Genomic DNA, 16,620 nt, shown 5'->3' with positions numbered 1-16,620 from the left:
TTGGATCTGCCCTGGTGACCTATGTGAATGCTAGAATAATGTGGATGCCACATGGTATCTCTGTAGAGGGAAGACCCAACCCACTTTAAGTCAGTAACGCAGGGAAAGGCTGCTTCTTAGACCCTGGCCTTTCTCGTGGATAGCAGAGAGCACGACATGCTTAATGGAGTGGAACTGGCAGCGTTTGTTCAAGAATCCGTGTCAGGCCCAATTCCAGCTGATTGGTTCCCTTTTCATGTCTGCCCAACAGACATATGTCACTTCTTTTTCTTGAAAAATATACCTAAATTTTCTAAACATTACTATATCATGACGTTTAAAGGCTGGGAAGGAGGAGAGAATGGGTACCTACACGTCATCCACCCCATGACAGATAAAAACTAGGGATTTCATTAATGACAAAACCTTATGGAAAAACATGCAGAGTTGTCAAACCAACACCCCACCGTGAAAAACTAGTACAAATAGTTTGTCTCTAAAATGAAACTGCTTTAAGGATCTTTTCTAATCTATCGCAACTTCTTTCACTATAAAAATAAAAGCCTGCCTTATTTTTGTGGCAATAAAACTATCCCTGTCCCCTTGACTTGTACCCAATTCCCAGTGACCTGATGACTTGATTTAGTGGCCATTACCTGCATCTGAAGGCAGATTTTGGCCCCAAGGAGTTGCGTGCTATAAAGTTCAAATAAATTCGCTTACAAATCTCATAAAAAGAGGAGAAAATACTTTATTTCTCATCATAGATAAAGGAAAAGAAAGTACATGTAAAGATTGATTGTGATTTGTGAAGTGTTCAGTTGGTAAAAATTGGATCATTGTGGCAAAGTGTTTGACAAAGCCCCTGTAAAATACTCCAGCGCAATAAAGCAAGCTTCTCTTCGCCCATTCTAGGCTATTTTTGATCGGAACCGGAAAGATGAACTGCCTCGGTTGCAACTGGAGTGGATTGATAGCATCTGCATGCCTTTGTATCAGGTAATCATGATTTGGGAGGCCTGCGTGTCCCGACTGAGCCAGGAAAGAAGAGCGTGTGTACTTTCAGAAGGTCTAGCTTTCAGAGACCCTTCTAGGGTATGGGCATTGCTAACAACTCTGGTTGCAGTCAGTCTTTTCTCGGATTTCTGACCATCTCTAGGAAAAGTTGGTGCTAGGAGGCCAGAGACCTGAGTTCTCTTTCTAGGACATAATGTCCATGGGCCTTGATGCCTTCATCTCTAAACCAGGGTTTATCATGTTTTGTCTCAGTACTTCCCAAGTTGTGCCCCATGGAACACAAGTGTCCAGCCATAGCCTAATAGATATCTCTTCAAAGAGAGCTCTCAGGCCCAACAACTAGGGAACCCGAAGGCTCAGAGAGTCCTTCAGGAAAGAAACATGTTTAACCTTGATTGATTCCAAATTTTTCTAACATCTGATTGTGGGAATCTTTTTCTTTTCCTTTTTTTGTTTTTTTTTGTCACAATTTTTCTTTTACTTCTATTAATATCACGTGAGATACAAGAGTTCCATGAAACCATGAAACATGGTTTTCTGTCCTGGCCTCATGGTCTGGGCCACAGGGTTTTCAAAGAACCTTATATCTTAAAACTCCGCCTCTCTCTGAGATGCGTGTGACAAATGCCAGCCACTGACTTCGGAGCAAGATGCCCTATGGTTTCTAGATCTGCTGCCTGTGTTCAGGACCCTGCTCCTGGCAAGGAGACCAGTGTCATCGGCTTCGAATGTGCACACTCCACTTTTTGAGTACAGATTAGGGCTGGCATCCGTTCACACTAACAGTTCAGCGTACATTGGCTTTTAATTCTACTACTAAGCGTTAGCTTTCCTGTGTAAACCCTGTGTAAACCCTGGCGAGTTCTTTACCCCCTACCCAGCTCAATCAGACCGAGCTGCTTTTCTAACCTCAGAGGGAGAAACGCACGCAGGGAAAGCAAAACCGCTTTAGTTTCTCACTCTGTGTAACTCCATTAAAGACACAGTATTGTTTTTTAAGGACCTCACAATCATTAAGTTTCAGGCTTATCTACCACTTTGTTTTCAGCACTTGTAGGAGCTGGAGAGCCCTGTCACATTACACTAAAAAAAAAAAAAATCTAGAATACTGTCTTGAAGATGGAAATGTAACTTTTTAGAGACTACAAACATCAAAAATAAATTCATTTCTTTGTTCTAGGTTAGCCATTAAATACATGATAGCGTAAAAATGAGGCAAAGTTTTTAAAATAATCTAATATAGATTATTTTAGTTATAAATGGCACATAATGTTCTTTTGTTTAATAATGAAAGATTGTGCGAAAAAATCAGGAGCGATGTGTACTTTATCATAAGAGGATCCTTAACTCCCTTTTCTTCCTGTCCGCTCCTCCCACCCTTGTTCCTCTGGTATCTCTGTGTATGCTCGGCCCCCAGGTACAAAGGCCACAGCTGTTGGGTCAGATATATCTTGCTTTGCTAAATTCACCTTGACTACCATGTTGAATTATTTATAATTTATTCAGTTTCCTGTGCACAGTTATGCAATAAATGGGATGAATTCTTGCCGTGAACAAATTCCTTTTACTGTGGGTAAAGCTTAGGAGGATGAAGACTTGTAATTGCAGGGTTGATAAATTTTTGGTATTAGTTTGCAAAGCTATTTTGGAATGGACCCAAAGTCCACACATCCTTCCTATGTGATTAGTTACAGTAAATGCTGGAAAGGATTCTCATGTGCTTTTCCATGCTAATTTCATTGTTTTGGTACTGATTCACAATCATTTGGGCTTAAATACTTCGAAATCTTCAGGTTAAAAAGGAAGCTGCTTGAATTTAAACTAAAAATAGCGCTTTCCAGAACTTAGGGAGTAATAGTCCCACATCACATTATCTATCGTTCCTGATTTTCCGCATCTGTTTTACTTTACTACCTATCTGTGAGGTTAGATATACCTGCTATTTTTATCCACAGAAAATTAACATACAGAAATTTTAAGTGACACTCCCACCAAGTTAGTGTCCCACACATCTGTGGCCTCGGTTTTGGTGTAGTGGCCTTTCTACCACCCATTCCACCTCGGCTGGATATTCCTTCCACCATCTCTTCTTATTAAACTAATGAGAGAATCTTGGCGTTGTAAAGAGGAATGTGGAGGAGCTGTTTATAAAAGTTCATGTTCATTTCTGCTGCTATGTCTTCTTAGTTAACAAAGCATGAAAATCATGCTCATTGTTGAATGTCTTATCATCACTTATTTTTAAAAATAACACAGAGGGGCACCTGGGTGGCTCAGTCATTTGAGCATCTGACTTGATTTTGTCTCAGTTCATGATCTCAAGGTCATGAGATCCAGTCCCACGTTGGGCTCCGCCCTCAGCGGGGAATCTACTGGAGATTCTCTCTCTCTCTCCCTGTCCCTCTGCCCCTCCTCCTTACCCTCCCCACCTCGCTCACTTTCTCCCTCTCTAAAATAAAGAAATCTTTAAAAAATAATAATAAATAAAAATAACAGATTTTATTTGTAAATTCTTTATGTCTTTGAACCAATATTTCAAAAAGTCCTTAAACTGAAACTTTGTTGAGCAATTTTAAGTATCCTCTCTGAGAGTCCCTATTTTGTTCCATCTTCTGCAGTTGGGGGATTGGGAATTGTCCCTTATTTAACTGTGCAATCTGACATTAACTGTCGTGCTCCAGAAGTGAAATGGAATGAGTCAGTGGGCAAGAATCACATTAGTGCAAAGATACAAAACCTTGATGAAACAACTCACCAAGCAAGGAAAGACATTGACGTGACGTTAGTCGGTGAGGCAAATGTCTGCAGGAACTCAGGTTGTTGCCGAAAGGCTAGTTTGGGCTTTTGAAGATGAACATTGAATAATAAAGAGTCTGAGAAGATAGAACGCAAGTGCGAAAGCATGCAGGTGGCAGGCATCCCCAAAAGGAATTGACCTGAAATGACATGGTCTGAATTATAGAGCATAGGCATCCAGGGTGGCCTTGCTAGGTAGTCTGGGCATAGGGCAAAAGGATTCAGAACAGTACTTATGAGACAAGAATGTTCCTTTTCATGGCCAGGGCCCTGACCCCAAGGTGGAGCTGTTTGGGTGACAAGCAATCTCGTGTGGCGCCTGAGGCACAGATACTTACGGAGAGAGCCGGAATGCCTGCACCAGGGGGAGCAGTGTGGAGAGATGCCCTCTAGTGAGGGGGGAGGCTAACCAAAGCACTGGGTCTGGAGGCCTGAATGGCAGAATACGGACGGAATTTGGAAGCAGGGGTGGGAATGTAGCTGAGCAGTAAATACAAATACGGTTTTGGGACAGCTTTTTCCTTTTATTTTTTTATTTAAATTCAATTTAATTAACATATACTGTATTATTAGTTTCAGAAGTAGAATTCAGTGATTCATCAGTTGCATACAACACTCAGCGCTCATTACATCACGTGCCCTCCTTAATGCCCATCACCCAGTTACCCCATCCCCTCACCCACCTCCCCTCCAGCCACCCTTAGTTTCTTTCCTAGAGTTAAGAGTCTCTTATGGTTTCCTTCCCTCTCTGTTTTCGTCTTATTTTATTTTTCCTTCCCTTCCCCTACATTCATCTGTTTTGTTTCTTAAATTCCACGTATGAGTGAAATCATATGGTATTTTTCTTTCTCTGACTGACTTATTTCACTTAGCATGATACCCTCTAGTTCTATCCACATCGTTGCAAATGGCGAGATTTCATTCTTTTTGATGGCTGAGTAATATTCCATTGTAGACATCTGGGTCTTCTCATAGTTTGGCTGTTGGGGATATTGCTGCTATAAACATTGGGGTGCAGGTGCCCCTTCGAATCACTATGTTCGTATCCTTTGGGTAAATACCTAGTAGTGCAATTGCTGCGTTGTAGGGTAGCTCTGTTTTTAACTTTTTGAGGAACCTCCATACTGTTTTCCAGAGAGGCTGCACCAGTTTGCATTCCCACCAACAGTGTAGAGGGTTCCCCTTTCTCCACATCCTCACCAACATCTGTCATTTCCTGAGTGGTTCATTTTAGCCATTCTGACTGGTATCAGGTGGTGTCTCACTGTGGTTTTGATTTGTACGTCCCTGATGCCAAGCAGTGTTGAGTATTTTTTCATGTGCCTGTTGCCCATTTGTATGTCTTCTTTGGAGAAATGTCTGTTCATATCTTTTTGTTTTTTGGGTGTTGAGTTTGATAAGTTCTTTATAGACTTTGGATACTAGCCCTTTATCTGATAAGACATTTGCAAATATATTCTTCCACTCCGTAGGTCGCTTTTTTACTTCATTGACTTTCACTGGGTAAATCAGTTTCACTTCATGGTTTTGAAAAGGTTGTGTGCTTGTCAAATATGAAAAGAGATCAAGCACTTTCCTCACTCACTGCGGTTTGCTGGGTTATACCCCTCTGAGCCAAGAGTGGGTGGTCACCAGCCTCAGGCCCCTGAAGGGCTACTCATTCGTGTGCCGAGGTGGCAACTCCCACAAACTACATTTTGGATGCCCTTTGCATTAAAAATTGAAACTCATCTCTGAGACAACTTCAATTTCCAGTCATCTCGTGCCTGTGTTGAAGGAAAACCAGGCTAACTCCTCCAATTCTCCTAAAATCTATTCATTAGGAATTTACCTAAGTCATCTAGTGATTGACAAAAGTGGCTGACAGAAAATATGTAAAAAAATATAAACAAAGCGGGGCATAGGGAAGAGCACCCCCAGATAGTTGTCGAGTTGGGAGATGCGACACACTTGTATACATATAATTACATGTGAGTATAGAATTCTCCAGAACTTGCTCATCTTTTTATTCTGATAGCTCCAAACTTTTCTTTAAAGAAAATAGAAAATGGTCCTAACAGGCAGAAGTCATGATTTATCTATGACAGCATTTGAATCAGGAAGCAGATAGGAAGTCAAGAGCGGGCAGGGAAGCAGCAGAGCGTGTGCCCCAAGAGCAGACTAAGCCTGGTTAGCGCACCGCTGGCCTAGCAGGGTGTCTTGAAGGAACGCATTGACATCTGATTCCTGTGCTTTCTGCTGTCTTTGCACCCTGCTGGGGATCCATTAGCCTGCTGCTCAGTAGCGTTGGAGGGAGAAAAAAATAGGAAGAAAGAAAGAAGAAAAAGAAAAAAAAAAGACACCATCAAACTTTGAAGTCATTGCGGCACCAGCCTTAGGGGTAAACAGAAAACTTGCTGGGGCAGCGTCACCCTGGCTTCTCTGTGCAGTAGCGAGGACGCTTGTGCCCTTTGTTTTCATTCTCGACTTACTCAAACCTCAGTGTACCTAGAATGTCAATGATGCATGGAGGCGTTATAAATCTTCTGCTGTTAAGGGTTGAGGGATTTAATTTTTATTATGAACACAATCAGGTTTTCAGCCCATCCCAAACAAGTTCTCGATTTGGGGGTGGCTTTTCTCACAGATATTGCCAAAGGGCTTTGCCTGGGCAGAATCTAGCCAGAATAATTCCCTGTCTCCATTAGAGGAAGGAAAAATTCTGCAGGAGTATTGCCTCTTTATAAAAATGCCGTGGGGTTCCTGCAGCAGGCACAGCTCCTGATGTTCTGATTACAGTAGCTTTTGACTTTTCTGCTGCCTTCAGTTGTAATTGTTGTTTTGGAAAATACAGTCACCTGATGCAATTATTAATAAGCTCTCTGAAAGAAGGGAGAAAAGAATCTTTAAAATATAATTAAAGTTGTAAAGACTGGGAATTAGAATTGATAAATTGGAAAAGAGGATGTAAAGTGCTAAGACAATTTTTCTGGACTTTTTAAAAAGTTCTTTAAAAACAACGTAATATTCCCCAGATGGCTCATGCCTTGTGTCCAGTTTTTTTTTTTTAAAGAATAAGTAATGAGCTATGGAATGCCTGGTTAGAATATAACATCATCCCCTTTTAAAAACCTACAAGGAATAGAATGTGGATACAGAGAAGAATGATTTCATCAGATACTTAAAAAAAAAAAAAAAGGATACCACCCAAATCAGTTTTCTATAAATGTTTTCTCTACAATATTTAGTATTCTTGTGCATGAGAGGAAGAAATAGTTGGGGCTAATTTCTTACTTGTCTTTACAAGGAATGACATCACGTGTAACTCAAAAAACGAGAGAGAGAGAGAAATAACTTGCCTACATTCTCTGTAATTTATCCATCTGGCTCCACCTTTTCCTGGTGATGGGGGGAGGGGAGGCAGTCAGGGACTGGTACTTAAACTCGACAATTAAAATATCACAATTTTTTCTGGTTAAAACGGGTCTTTGGAAGGACTGAAATGTGAATAGTTCCCAACTGCCATCTGGGGCCAAGGCAGCTCACCCCATCCTTGTGAGCCCTCTGTGTGAGGGGGGCCAGGGACCCAAGCACACAGGCTGCCTGTTAGGTCTTACCGGGCGAGAGGTGGCTGGTCGGGGCTTGGCGTGATGCCGTGCTGGCCTCTACGTGACTGAGGCTGTGATATGCACTTCGCGCAGGCCCTGGCCACTAGCTCTGGCTGCTAGCTTCTCATGGCAAGCCCCCACCCCCTTCCTCCTCAGATCTAGTCAACTGCTTCTCTCGCCAAGTGCTCAGCTCCTATGGGCCACCCACGAACTCCCAGCTACTTTCTCCTCACCCTGCAGGCCACACAACTTCCTCCGTCCTTTCTAACAAGCTGTCTGAGGACAATGCCAACTTTTCTAGGAAAATTCTGTCATTTTCCTGGATTAGGCTCTGAGAGCCAAGAGACAAGCCCTCCCTTGACCCTCCCCCAGACTTTGTCCCCCAAGGAACAGGGAGCCAAGACACTTCTCATTTTCCCTTTCTCACCACCACCTCCCCGCCCTTTCTGTCTCTCTCCATTCCCTCTTTCTCTTCTCTCTCTTTCACCCTCCTCCTCCCCTGCCCCCATCTCTGGCCCTGACAGTGGGAAAGTTTTTAAATTTCTTTTTTCTTGTCTGATGGGAACTACCCTTACATGGTCTCCCTGTGCTGTCTGCACTAGAGCTTTGTGGTCAGACTGGATGATCTGACCTAGCCAGATTTGGATCTTTATAGGTAGAGGAGAATTCTGGGATTTAGAAACCCCCCTCTCACCACACAAAGCTGGCATGCAGGGTGATAGACTCTCAACGCTGACTGATGACAGCTTGCTGTTTCTGACGGGAACCACCATTTGCCTGCAGGAGGCCAGCCTACTGAGTTCATGGGTGGGGAGCCACAGGCGTGATGATTCAAGCAGAACAAAAACACATGGGTTTAATACTTTCAAAATATTGTCCTTGTCTCATATATTATACCTAAATCTGAGTGCTGATAGTAAAACCTGTTTACTTCAAAATTTTCCGTGTCCTATCACTCAAATATGAGTGGCAGAGCGATGTAAACATTTGAAGGTCAGTTTTAAGTAGTTTCTAGGCCCCTCCACAATGGCCTGTCTGCTGAACTTTTGCCAGTGATCTTCCTTTAAAAAAACTGGATCGTGGCACACCCTGCTTAAAAACCTCAGGTGACTACCACCGTCTGTAGGATCCCTTCTGGATTTCCCGCTTTGGTGTTTCAGGGCCACCTTTTCTGAGGCCCCCTGCCTCTTGGCTTCATCTGTTGGCACTCTGCCCACTTCCTCAGCTAGGCACCCTTTGTCCCAAAGCACAGGACTCCCAGCCCTTTTGTCCCTCTTCCTTTGCCTTTGCTGTGCTTCCCTCCCGCTCCTTTCTGCCTGGAAAACCTTAACTCCCCCTTGACATCTCTGTGGCCTTCCGTCTGTCTCTTCATAACCACACATAACGCTGTGGATTGTGAATGTCTGGCTGGTTGGCTCCCTTCCCCGGGAGATGAGTTTCTGGGGACCATCATGTTCCTGATGGTTCCTGGGGACCATCACTGTACGCAGCACAGTGCCTAGCACATTCGAACTGCTCAGTGAACATTTGTGGAACAAATGAATGAAGAAACAGAGGAATGCGTGATGGGTGCAGCACCACAGAATTAATTCGAAGCAGTGGAACGTGCGAAGTAGGGTTATAATGTCATGTTACGTTATCATCTATAAATATATAAAATCTTTCATCAGAGTGTGCACTGTTCTATTCCTGCCCATAATCCGAAGTATATGGCCTATGATATCTTCTTAGAAAGCGGTTTAGTTCTCATCACGGTTGAATTGGCCCTTAATTCTAATAAAAAAAGGCCAGTTTATAGCCATGAATTTTTCAGGGCTTTGACTTTTTCAACTAGGAAATACATGAAATTTTCTTTTATCCAGCATTGCAGAAAATATTGTCTTCTAGTTATTTTAATATTCACGTTAATAGAGAGAGCTAGCACATATTTATGGATTTCAAGAACTTATGTACATTGTATACATGTGATTTCAATATATATTGAATTATATTCAAATTATAATACAATAAAACATGCTAAATTTATTATGATTAAAATGTAATCTTTCTTCAACTTAGCAGACTTTTCAGATCCTACATTTCCTAACAGTTACCACTACTACAAGCATCAGACAATCATGTGCTGTGTAGAGGGAAGTGCTGACACAACAGACAGGGCTTACGAACAGAACAGCGTTCAGGTTCACGTCGCTGCCTACATCGAGCATGGTATGTGTCAGGTAAAGGCATCTCACACACTTGGCTACATCTCAGAGTTCTTCCTGAATGCCTGATGTGCCAGGATGTTTGCTTTTAGAAAGACTTTTCCACCTCCAAAAATGAGTTTGACTTGATAAAGCAACCAGCTCTATGTACATTTTCTTGTAAATAAAATGGACTTTAATTTGTCTCATTTCATGCAACTCTAAGAAAAACTGTTCTTTATACAGTAGCACTTAATCTATTCCTATTCGTGTGCATTTCATGAATTCAAAACTGCCAGGATAAATCCATATTAAAATGCTGGGATCTAGTAAAAATAATAATAACAATATATTCCCTCATAAGGCTTTTGAAGGTAGAATTTAAGATAAGATCTACTTCTCCTTATCTGGCTGACCAGCATAAATAACTCTTTTTGAAAGTGTTTCTGCTTAAGAATCATGAAGCTAAAAATGACTTAACTGAAGTCCATACAAGGCCTGGAATGTTGTCTAACGTTGTTTCCCAGTGCCTCTAGAAAGTGTATTTTAAAAGCTGATTTACCTCTTTTTCATGGCTCTCTCTTCTTTGAATCTCTTCAGAAAAGGAAAAGAGAGAGGGAGAGAGGGAAGGCAGAAAAGAGAGAGAGAAGGAAAATTCCATTTTTCCACCAGGAAATGAATCAAGGCCTCCTTTAAAAATTGTTTTTTGCACTGTAAGTGCCTCTCCGAAATTTCTGCAATTTAATGTGCATTTGGAAGGTCAGCATTGCTTGAGCTCGTGGGAAGTGAGGCATGAGATAAACATAAAGCATTCTTATTATGCTATTGCCGAACAGAATCTTCTGTACTACCCCGAAATGTTTCCTAAGAGAGTTCAAGGAGGCACTATCTGGATGCCCAGCCACTACAACTCTTATATTTAATTATCTGAGCTGCAGCCATAAAAATATGAAATAAATCACTCAAGGCACATTGCCTCGTCTAGCAAGCAGATGCTAGATGGCCATGTGACCAGAAGAGCCAAGCTCTCGATCTCATGCACCAACCAATATGGCAGCCCAGCAGTTGACTTTGTTAGCCACAGTCTAAAAAGAAGTTAAAGACTTCTATCAGACTGAGCGCTTGGAAAAGAAGTTCAGTATTAGAGTCCTGACAGACATAGGGTATCCTTATGCACATATTTTTTTTTAAAGATTTTATTTATTTATTCGACAGAGATAGAGAAAGCCAGCGAGAGAGGGAACACAAGCAGGGGGAGTGGGAGAGGAAGAAGCAGGCTCATTGCAGAAGAGCCTGATGTGGGGCTCGATCCCATAACGCCGGGATCACGCCCTGAGCCGGAGGCAGACGCTTAACCGCTGTGCCACCCAGGCGCCCCCATGCACATATTTTTTTCAGAAAACAGACATTTAATGAACACTGACTGTGTTTACAAGGTGCTTTTACAGACACAGTTTAATTTGACCCTAACTGTGAAAGAAGAAAATACTTCATTCTGGATCCCATAATGTCTAATGGTGTAAGTTTAACATATGAGGAAAGTGAAACCTACAGAAGCTAATGAACTTAATTCGAGTGAAGCAGTTAATACAGAATAGAGCCAGAAGTTCAAATCCAAGTCCTCTCTGTCTACATCTGCTGCTTTTTCTCACTATACTGCCCTGAGGAAGGAAAAGGGATTCCATTCTGGCCAGTAGTGTGCTCTACCTTTGTAAACCTCCCATTTACAGAATGAAACCCGGAATCCTTCAGAGGGGAAGGTACAGGGACCAGAGTAGAGATTCCAGGGAGACCAATTCCTAGAAGACAAAATGGGCTAATGGATTCTGTTTAGCTGGGTACTATAGAAAATTCTCTCAGAAATATGTTATGGGAAGCTGTTCTTGACCTAACACTTCCACTTGCAAAGCGGGCTGACATTGCCAGTGAAAGATGGCAGACTGGCTTCACTAGTTTATCTCCTCATCCTTCTGAGAATTCCATTAATATAATAATAAAGGAATTTTTAAAAAGGTATAAACTTTCTTGGGTATTGAAAAGAAGGTGAAACTTTTTTGAGGAACATGATGGATAAAAACCTAGATTTCCTTGAACAGACTGTTAGTATAAGCAAGGATGTTAAGGACTCTGCTAGTGAGGACTCAGAAGGACATAAGGAACACAATAGAGAAAACATATCGCCTTCCCGAATACTTGGGTCATTAAGAGCAGGCTGTTAGCAGAAATAAGGACCTCCCATTCTCTTCTTCCTGTGGTGCCCCTTTATGCTATTGTCCACACGTAGACACGAATTTACCCAGAGACACTAGTGTAGTCAGCTTCGGTGACTTAACATAACATTCTAACAATTTTCCCGTTATCCTTTGAAACAGTAGCCTGGTATTCCAATCAGTTGACTTGTCATAATTTATTCAGTCATTACCTGCTTTCTTTTTTCTTTTTGCTAAAAGAGGTAATTCTGAAATGAGCAACTTTGTTCAATATTTTATTGACTTATTTAAAACTATTAAGGGTGATTCAAAATAATGAAGTTGTATTTCTTAAAAAAAAAAAAAACTCTCAAGGACCACAGAATGTGAGAGGACATAAGATCTCCTCAAATATTAAAAGTTAGCAAGGAACTAACATCCCAGAACATCTGCGGACGGAAGTGAGCTGATCTGTCTTTCAGAAGGAGCTTCTGAGAGGCTCAGGACTTGGAGGGGCCAAGAACCCCAAGAGCAGGTATATTCGTTTTGTAGGGCTGTCTAACAAAGTACAACAAACCAGGTGGCTTACAACAACAGAAATCTATCGTCTCACAGTTCTGGAGGCTGGAAATCCAAAATCAAGGTGTGGCAGGATTGATTGCTTCTGGCGGTTCTGAGAGAGAACCTGTTCCATGCTTTTCTCTTAGCTTCTGGTGGTTGCCAGAAATCTTTGGTATTCCTTGGCTTCTGGATGCTTCACTCCAATTTCTGCCTCCATCTTCACGTGACATTCTCCCCTGTGTCTTCCCTATGTCTTCCCATGGCCTTCTTATAAGGACACCAGCCATTGGATTTAGGGCTCATCCAATCCAATATGACTTCATCTTAACCTAATTACCTCTGCGAAGACCCTATTTCCAAATAAGGTCACATCCCCAGGTACCAGGCGTGAGGACTTCAGCATTTCTTTAGGGGGGACACAGTTTGATCCACAACAACGAGGTGGAGGCATAAGCCTAGAAATAGGCAGAAAGGTTAGAAGCTGGTTAGTGGAGTCTTGGGAACCTCTCACTACCCACCCAGCCAAGGTAAACCACGTCTGTCACCGCTGCCAAGACAGGAGACCAGAGAGCTCTTCCCACAGAGCGCTCATCGGGAGAACTCGCGGCTGAAATTAAAAGTCTGTGGAATGACTGGCTGGACCCCCAGGTGCCCTCCTACCCCGCCTCAAATGCCAACAGGCAGACATCCCCAGGAGCAGAAAAGTGGGCTTTTTCTTAAGAGAAATGGTGGCCTCAGAGAAAAGATCTGCACGTCCTTGCACTAGGGACACTCTCAGTGAGAATCAGCTCCCCGCAGGATGCCCTTTGGATGAAGCCCGGCGGCAGCTTCTGCCCTTCTCCTCCCCACTGGCCACACCGCCTGGGATGGGCCTGGCTGTGCCTTGCACTCGGGTATGCAGACAGAGAAGGGCCACAGGCTGTTTCAGGAGAGCCTCCAACGGGAAGGAGTGGAAGCAGGTCGAACAACAGGAAGGGAAAAAGGAATTCAGAGGATACAGTAAATACAAAAAACAAAAGACAACTTTAAAAAGCCTAATATCATCAGTAAGACCAGACATACGTTCTAAAACAAGACCTGGTGCCAACTGCTATTTTCTCTTTGGCACATCGTGATTTTTCTCCTTCCTTTGGGTCCTCGGTCCCCACTCAGACCTCATCGTGCTCAGCAAACCCTCTCCAGTTCCTCCCCCCAGTCCCACCCTCCAAACCCACTCTGGAGTTACCTTCCTAAAGCAAACTTGACCCGGGTCCTTCAGACCCTGCCTCCCTGTTACTGGAGGGAAAAGTCTAAGCTGGCATGCTTGACCTTCCTCTGCTCACCTTCTCTCCCTCCTTCCTCCATCCCCTCTGCTCTTGATGTAACTGGCCACCAGCCATTTCCCAAACTGCTACTCCACACCCCCCCCCACACACACCCACGTGCATGCATGCTCACACACACCGTGCCTTTGCTCCCACAGCTCTCACCCCCGCAAATCCTACTCTTACTTGAGGAATCTGCTCAGGTGACAGGTGACAGGCTCCTGGTAAAAGCTCGGTTTGCTCCCAGGAGGTAGAGACTGCAGCCTCAGGGCCCCTTTGCATTTTCCTTTATTAGCACATTACACGTATTTGCGTTCATCGGCTCTGGCGCTCAGCAGCAGTGCCCAGCACACAGTATCCACGGACCTCCGCCCTGGTGAGCGGTGTTACCCCGTGGCGGGGGGACCCACGGGATGGCCTCGGCGACACGGCGGCCAAGAACGGGGACAGAATGGGAAAGAGTGCGTTATCGCGGTGCTGCTAGGAAGCTCTTTCGTCCCCTCCATGGCTAGTGCTTTCCGTATGCCCTGAAAGAACCCCCCATTCCCGAGTTGCTCTGTGGCGGGCTTCAGCATTTCTGTCTTTATTTCACGGCTGAGAAAGTAGGGAGGTTACACTTGCTGTTCACAATCGCCCCGGTGAATTAGGGGGAGTTTCAGCCTACAAGCCACTGCCTCCTACAACCAAAGGCAGGGATAAACTACAGAACCATAAAATAGCAGAAAAGGAAGAGTAATTCTCCAAGTCCTTGCCTTCATATGTTGTCTATAATCTTAGTGCTACGGATGCTCTGAACGGCCGAAAACTAAATGGGAAAGGAGAAAGAGAGCAGCAGAGACCTACAGAGAAGGACCAGACAGAGAGAAACACAAAGGAGACCTAAGACGGGCCAGTAGGGGCTGAGTGTTTTTTTAAGCATCTTCTTTCAAATCTGCCTTCCACACTCATAAAATCTAAAGTTTGCTATCCTCAGACTTTTTTTTTTTTAAGATCTTATTTATTCATTTGACAGAGATAGAGAGAGCGCACAAGCAAGGGGAAAGCTGCAGGAGGAGAGGGAGAAGCAGGCTCCCGCTGAGCAGAGAGTCCAATGCAGGACTCAGACCCAGGACCCCGGGATCATGACCTGCACAGAAGGCAGATGCTTAACCAACTGAGCCCCCCAGGTGCCCCTCCTTGGCCTTTCCACGGTGATCACCACAAGCCTGTAGGCTGGACTGAAAGTAACTCCACTCTGCCACGTTTTAAAGGTCTTTGGCCTTACAGAGCGACTCTCTTCTTGGAGGAAGGGAATTTACGAGAGTTAATATCAACCTTTCCAAGGGTCTGAACCAAGGGAGACAAGGCCCATGGAAATGCTTTGGGAAGAATGAAAATCATAGGTTAAAGCCCTCCATATATGTGAGTCATTATTATTGTTGCTATCATTAATATGGCCTCTAAGCTTCAGTAGCCCATGTTGTAAATTTGAATAGCAGCCAAACTGCCTAGCTCTATAACAACATTCCCCAGCACCAGCACCAGTCTGACTGCCCGAGCGTTATGTGGTTTGATCCTCTTAGCCATAGCAAGCCAGGTAGTACTATTATCCCCCTTTTCCAGATGTGAAAGCTGAGGCTGGAGAGTTTCTATATCTTGCCCAAGAAGACACAGTTATTAAGTGACAGAGCTTAGGTTCTTTCTGCTTCCAAATCTGGGCTCCTGCTGCCACCCTAGAGTGTGTGTGTGTGTGTGTGTGTGTGTAGGCGCCACAAACCTCACGTCCTCAGTGGGTCACCATACACGGAGACAACAGGCTGTTGTGATACGAAGATTCTTGACAAGAAGTGAGCTTGCAAGTATCTGTAGGTCGGGAAAGCGGAAACTTGAAAGGTCACTTGTGACCCGACTTAATAGTGGCAAAGCTGGTTTACAACCCGAGACTTTCGACCTTCAGTGATGGTTTGTCCCAGTACACCTTGCCATCTGTGGGGAAGATTTGAAACATTATCTCAGAGTTTTCAAAGCTATCCCGAAGGGACGAAATTTGAAAAGAAAGTCTACGCGAGTAGTGACGCAGATTTCCAGCAAGCAGAAAGCAGACTGGACCAGGGAGTTTGTTCTGAAGGACAGCATGGTGAACCAAGATGCCTCGGAGAACGGGGGAAATGGAATGAAAAGTCAGCAAACAAGGTAGAAAAGACAGCCCTGAGAGGGCCTGAGAAACTGAACAGAAAATCTGAAGGAAGATAAATGGATAATTTAACAGCCATTCAGTTTTTAAGAAAAACAAAGACCAAGCTACATTGCATCAGAAAAGGCCTAGAAACGATGATGGATGGGGCCCTTCAAATGAGTGGTGAACACAACAGAATCACAGTTGCCTGCCCAATTCCCAGCCGAGGGCGAATTTGAGGAACTAAATAAGGATATGAGACTGATACGGATTGAAGAGTTTTTCAAAATCTGTTTAATGGTCAGGCAGGGGACATCGATCGCTTCTCAGAGGAAATGTTTAGGGTCAATGAGGTAGTCGGCCCTTATTTGTGATGTGGGCGGGAGAGTGGGCTGGGGGAGGGGTTACAGCAACGTCGCGTAACGGGTACATAACAGCATTGCCGCCGACATTAACATGCTGACACAGTTTTTTTGAATTATGGTGGTGAAACACTAAATTATTTCAATCTTCATAAACTAAGCATTTCTCTTCTTTATCCTTGTATCTGTAAGCATTTTTTCACTATTAACAATCAGGTAGTTGACTTGTTTAATTAATTCGCACACGTGATCGATGATTGCCAGTTCCTTTATCGGTTCATGATAAAATTTTTAAATAAAATATTTTACTATTAAAGAGTTTATACACATCCAGTGAACAGAATTCAAAAGGCACAAAAGTAATAGAGAAAAGTGATCCTTCCTCACACTCCTGTGCCCAGTCACCTCCCTCGGGGGCCACCACCTTTAACGACCTTCTGATGTGTCCACCTAAGGACAATCTATAGAAAAGCGTAAATACAGGGGG

At 43.5% G+C, this 16,620-nt stretch overlaps 1 protein-coding gene and 1 long non-coding RNA gene across 3 annotated transcripts in view; one reads left to right on the top strand and one right to left on the bottom strand.

Annotated features, from left to right (window-relative positions):
- PDE11A (phosphodiesterase 11A) overlaps positions 1-16,620 on the top strand; it is a 374,013-nt gene that overhangs the window by 344,494 nt on the left and 12,899 nt on the right. The window contains exon 19 of the mRNA XM_034654788.1: positions 895-978. Within this exon, the coding sequence (XP_034510679.1) occupies positions 895-978 (84 nt within the window). The remainder of the gene's footprint in view (positions 1-894; positions 979-16,620) is intronic.
- LOC117801103 overlaps positions 10,941-16,620 on the bottom strand; it is a 79,893-nt gene continuing 74,213 nt past the window's right edge. Inside the window, exon 3 of one of the 2 annotated variants that reach the window (XR_004623507.1) lies at positions 10,941-12,767. This is a non-coding gene — a long non-coding RNA (uncharacterized LOC117801103). Of the gene's footprint in view, positions 12,768-14,678; positions 15,582-16,620 lie in introns of those variants that run through there. The other variant, XR_004623506.1, reaches the window with a different exon arrangement.

Source organism: Ailuropoda melanoleuca, chromosome 2 (assembly GCF_002007445.2).
Source record: "Ailuropoda melanoleuca isolate Jingjing chromosome 2, ASM200744v2, whole genome shotgun sequence".
NCBI lineage: Eukaryota > Metazoa > Chordata > Mammalia > Carnivora > Ursidae > Ailuropoda > Ailuropoda melanoleuca.
The sequence above is the reverse complement of the archived record's forward strand: the minus strand, read 5'-3'. Positions and strand labels throughout refer to the sequence as shown.